Here is a 5255-nt window from a genome sequence, read left to right on the forward strand (position 1 = left end):
TTGACGTATGTAAATACTTTTACAATATTAATACATAAAACTTAAATATTGTAAATTTAAAGAATGTCCACGAAAAATGAAAATATCGGACTATACTGAAAATCAAATCAATTATATTCCAAGATAATCAAACCACGACTTGTGTTACTTTATTTTTTTTTTCGTACAATACATACAAGGAAGTCTGATATATTCTGAACCAAAATGACTCATTCCTTTTAAGTTGACTTAGAAGTCTTTATTTAATTACTCGTACAATAAGTTTAAGTAAACATAAAATATTGTTAAAAATGTAGAAAAAAATAATACAATATAAACCAATTTTATATCCAGGCAGATATTGGCACAGTACTGTGTTGGATGCTTTCCCATTATTGCAAACATGGTCAAAAAAATAGCCCCATGTGGGACCAAAAATGATGAATAGTGACAACCCTACCATACAATTCTATCATCTTTTATTTTTATCTTCACACAATCATATCTTGGTGTATTCTTCTGCACTTATTGCCTTTCACTTTCAACTTATTACTCAACTTTAGATTCCTCTTTTCTCTGTTTCAGATCTCCAACAAATTATTATATATAGTATAGTATAGCGCTATTGAATTAATTTCGTTATCAATTTAATAGAGGGACGATCGATCTTGTTATTTTCCAAGTTTGTTGGAGAGATGGAGCAGCAGTACTGTTGTAACAAACCTAGTTCCTCATCATCATGTAAAGCAGCTGATAGAAAGACAATTGAGAAAAACAGAAGAAATCAAATGAAGGATCTATATATGAAGCTCAATTCACTTGTGCATCATGATCAACATTCTAAGGTTCTTCTTTTTTCATTTTTCTACTAATTTAATAGTACTATTCGATCTCCTATATATGTTATTTATCGTCGTTTTATCTAACTCACGAGGCAGAGTCAGAATTTTGGTGAAGGGTGTACAAATTTTCTTATCGGTCATGTTAACGGTGTGCAAATTTAACAACACATTCATAATAGTCAACATTTAATCACTGTACACCACATAATTTTCCAGAGAAGGATATGTTGACCACCCTTCGCCAAAATTTTTACTCCACCACTATCAAATTCGATATCCTCTTCCCGAAAGATCAATTTGACAGGATGGTTACCTTCAAAAAAAGGAAGAGAGGGAAAGGCCCCACACGATTAAGAAGCTGAAAGAGAAGCTACTGGGCATCCTCACTGACGATTTGGTGATTGTTCAAGTTCATATATTGAGATCTACTAGCTAGACATCCAAATCATATTACTTATCGAATAAATAAGACTAATTGTTAGAATGATAAATCTTTATAAGTCATGTTTCCTTTTTTGATACAAATCAAATATATGAAACTGCAGTACTAACATGCTTCTTTAACAAAACTAATATGCATTATTTTCAAACCTTATATATACATTTGGTATTGAATTTGTCCATTCGTTTGCTTGTTATAAAGATTATTTCTCTGTTTATCTATATAATATACTGAAAAAACAAAAACAAATTTGAATCCCAAAGTTGATCATACCAATCAAATGTCATATAAAATAGTACTAACACGTCAACTTTCAAAGTAGTGTGGCACTCGTAATCTTCAAATTAAATCCTGGATCCGCCTCTGAATCCTTAACAAAATGTTAAGGTAGTTAGTTATCTGTGGTTTAATTTGCAGGAATTTTTGTCACTGCCGGATCAACTGGAAGAAGCCGCGGATTACATAAAGAAACTGCAGATAGATTTGGAGAAACTGAGACTCAAAAAAGAAAGCTTAACAGCAGCTGTTGGTACTTTAAATTCAAATTCAAGCAGTAATACTAATGGGAGAATATTGGAAAATACATTGCCATTGCCACATATTGAAATTCACAGTGTGAATGCAGCTCTAGAAGTGCTTCTAATTACTGGATTAGATTATCACTTCATGTTCAACCATATCATACGTATGCTTCATGAAGACGGCGTACAAGTTATTAATGCAAGTTATACTCTTGTGGGTGACACCATCTTCCATTCCATACATTCTAAGGTAATTAAGAGCATACGTTTAAATTCTGAATCTGTCTTAGCGTATTAAGTTTGTGGATTGATGTGTTTGTTTGGTAATGTATGGTTAGGTGGGAGAAAGTGCAACGTTGTTGTCAGGATACGGAGCTGCAGCAAAGATTATCTCAGAGAAATTGAAGCAGTTTGTGGGTGCAGCTGCTACCTAGCAACCAACCAAGTTATAATGTTTTCTATATTTTGGGCACGTGCTAAATTATCTAGCTAGCTGTTTTAGTACTTGTTCAAGGACAAGGTTTATAATTTCCTGCATGATGATTGAAGTTCGACTCTTGGGTTTTCCAGTTAATTATAGTAACTACTTATTAATCGATTGATCACTTGATAAGTTTATATTATAATAACTGGTATAAATTAATATATATATTATCGAGCTTGTAGGAGTATTAGATTACAAGGGTTTAGGAGTTTAGAATGATTTTGTGTTGTTCCACCCATCACTTTAATTTTGGAAGTTTCTCGTCAAAGAAAAACAGACTCGATAAAAATGAGGAAAATAACTTCTCTAATGAAAAGATAGAACGGTAATAGCTCAATTGCTATAAATATATATTTTTAAAGGTAATTATTACTAGTGACGATTGCATTTTAGCACTCTTTGGAAATGTTGTTAAAGCCTATAGCTAGTTACATTGTATCTAATGATAATTAACTACTGACGATAAAGACTTTAGCACTCTTTATTAATATACATATTTATTACAGCTAAAAGTTATTTTTTGTTATAGTGAAGTTCTCCAAGTTCATTGTCTTTGAACCTCACCCGCCCAACATCCTCAATCCCCACCCCTTGACCATCCTGACCCACGCTCCCTATCCCATCTCATCCACGTAGTGTTTTGTTAGATTATAAATAATTTTTTTTACTTAACTTATCCGTATGCTTTAGATAAAGATCGTTCTTATAACACGACTACGAAGGCCAGAATGATCAATTTATGTACTATCTCTTTAGTTAATTAGCCAGCCAATACCCAAAATGTATGTATGTACATTCTAGTGAATAATCTCTATATAAACTTTAATTAGGACAAGCAAACCTCATTTATTTAATTAGGTATAAGTAAAAAAGGTAAATGATAACAATGCTCTATTTATGTTTCACTTCAGCTTAAAGTTTATGTCATTATGTCTTTCTTTTTATTTATATAAAATAAAGGATCATATTTCGATATATGCCTTCCAAATCTTACTGATCCAATATAATAGTACTGTAACTTAAGCATTTGGAAAGGTAATGTTAGTGACACGTCACGTCATCTGAAAATATACATTATTTATATTTTGTAGTATGGTTTCATTGATCTATGAGTTTAAATTTTAAAAATGAAAAAGGTGTAAGGTACTTGTGGTCATAATAGAGGCAACGTGGCTTAGTACAAATTTTCCTTTAGTCTCATCCCTTCCACACATTCCTCTTTTGTACTCCATAATAAAGTGTACATTGTTTTAATCACATCTTCTTTCCAAAGGCTTCTTTAGCATCTTCATTTACTTTAGATAAGACACAATGCTCTGGCGGTTTCCGATACCGTTTGAATAGACTTATTTTTGGGGATGGCAATGGGCGGTGTAGGGCGGGGAAGGGTTGTGCGGATTGAGTTTAATTCGTAAAAATTTTAATCCATTCTGCTTCGCCCCGCATAGCAATTCTTTTTATTTTCAACCTGCTCCGCATAAATCCGCCCTGCATGAACCTGCTCCGCATAATTTTTTTTTCTAGTTATGTTTGATACTAAAAAAAAAATTATTTTTTCATTAAGTTGTATTAATTTAATAAGATAGTGACTTAAAATTTTATTTTTTCGAGGTCAATTAGGAAACATGTAAGAAATTGTATTATTTTTTATTAAACCATTTTTATTTATTATCTTGAATATTTTAGTAGCTTTAATGAAATTATCTTAATAAATAATGCTCTATCACTCTTATAACATGTAAAAAGTTAAAATTAAGTTTGAACCCATATAAAATCACATATACTCGCAACCTGCCCCGCCCTGCCCCACATTAATTAAAAAAAAACCACTTCAACCCACCCCGCATCCGCCCCACCCACATAGCCTTAAACCCACCCGCTCCGCATCCGCCTCGCCCCATTGCTATCCCTACTTATTTTAGGTATTTTTAAGTTTAAATAACTTTCAAAATGTTTAGATAGGATTGAAAAGTGTCTTTACACATTTGTTTTTAAGTTGAAAAATATAAGTTGGAAAACCTAACTTTAATTCTTTAGCTCATAAGTTATAAGTCATACTCAATAAGTTCATCCATCGTGGTGTTTCAAATATCTTGAATTTAAAATATAGTTAATTATTTTAGTACCAACGTAAATTCAATAAAATTCAAATGTATACAATTAAAACATATTCCATGACTGAAGAGGCTCCGAATGAAACTGAATATATAAATGTAAAAATTATATAAATCTCATAGTGTTATGAGCTAATTACATTTTATTCCTATTATTTTCTAAATTACAAAAAATTCATAAATTTCTAGAATCTCGAATACATTAAGAAATATGTAGATACATAGCTCACGGATTACAAAAGATATATCACTTAATGGGCGATGTATCAGAGACAAGATTTTTATCACTATTTTAAATAGTAAATTTTTTTAGAGATTATGGTAAAATAAGAAGCTTCATCGTAGTGACAAAGCATGCATACTCCGACGGCAGGCCAACAAGAAGGAATGTCAATATATCAGATTGGGACATCGGTGAATTTTGAAGAAAGTTAAGTGCACCAAGTGCGTGTGATAATTAGAAATTCACAAATTTAAAGAATCTCGAGTTTTCCATAGAAAAAGCACGCAGCCCTCAATAGTTTCAAGATTTAGACAAAGTTTTGGTTGTAGAGATCAAAGAGTTGCAAAAATTGTAATTGCAAATGAACAAAGCATTATTTGAACAAAATGATACAAGTTTTGTTGGTCTCAATTGAAGTATGACCTAAAATTCAAACTTGAATGAGCCCATAAGTCGCCCGGGTTTTTATCGTTGTGACATTGTATAGTTAGGCCCAATTTCAGGTATATCATTTGCAAGGAAAATACATACACAGTTAGTAAATGATCTTACGTTTGAAGTAGGGGTGTGTACTACTTGGATTAAAACGAAAAACCAAACCAAATTAAACTGAATTCTAATTTGAATTTATTTTTTGGATTAATAATTTA

The 5255-nt window shown here is 31.6% G+C and overlaps 1 protein-coding gene across 1 annotated transcript; it reads left to right on the forward strand.

The window, feature by feature from the left end:
- The first annotated feature begins 498 nt into the window (after window positions 1-498).
- Window positions 499-2398, forward strand: LOC125846639 (transcription factor bHLH162-like). The gene is made up of 3 exons (XM_049526195.1): window positions 499-824; window positions 1681-2034; window positions 2123-2398. The coding sequence occupies exons 1-3, from the start codon at window positions 675-677 to the stop codon at window positions 2216-2218; spliced, it is 600 nt and encodes a 199-aa protein (XP_049382152.1). The 5' UTR covers window positions 499-674; the 3' UTR covers window positions 2219-2398.
- The last annotated feature ends 2857 nt before the right edge of the window (window positions 2399-5255 follow it).

The sequence above is a fragment of the Solanum stenotomum genome, chromosome 12, assembly GCF_019186545.1.
Source record: "Solanum stenotomum isolate F172 chromosome 12, ASM1918654v1, whole genome shotgun sequence".
NCBI lineage: Eukaryota > Viridiplantae > Streptophyta > Magnoliopsida > Solanales > Solanaceae > Solanum > Solanum stenotomum.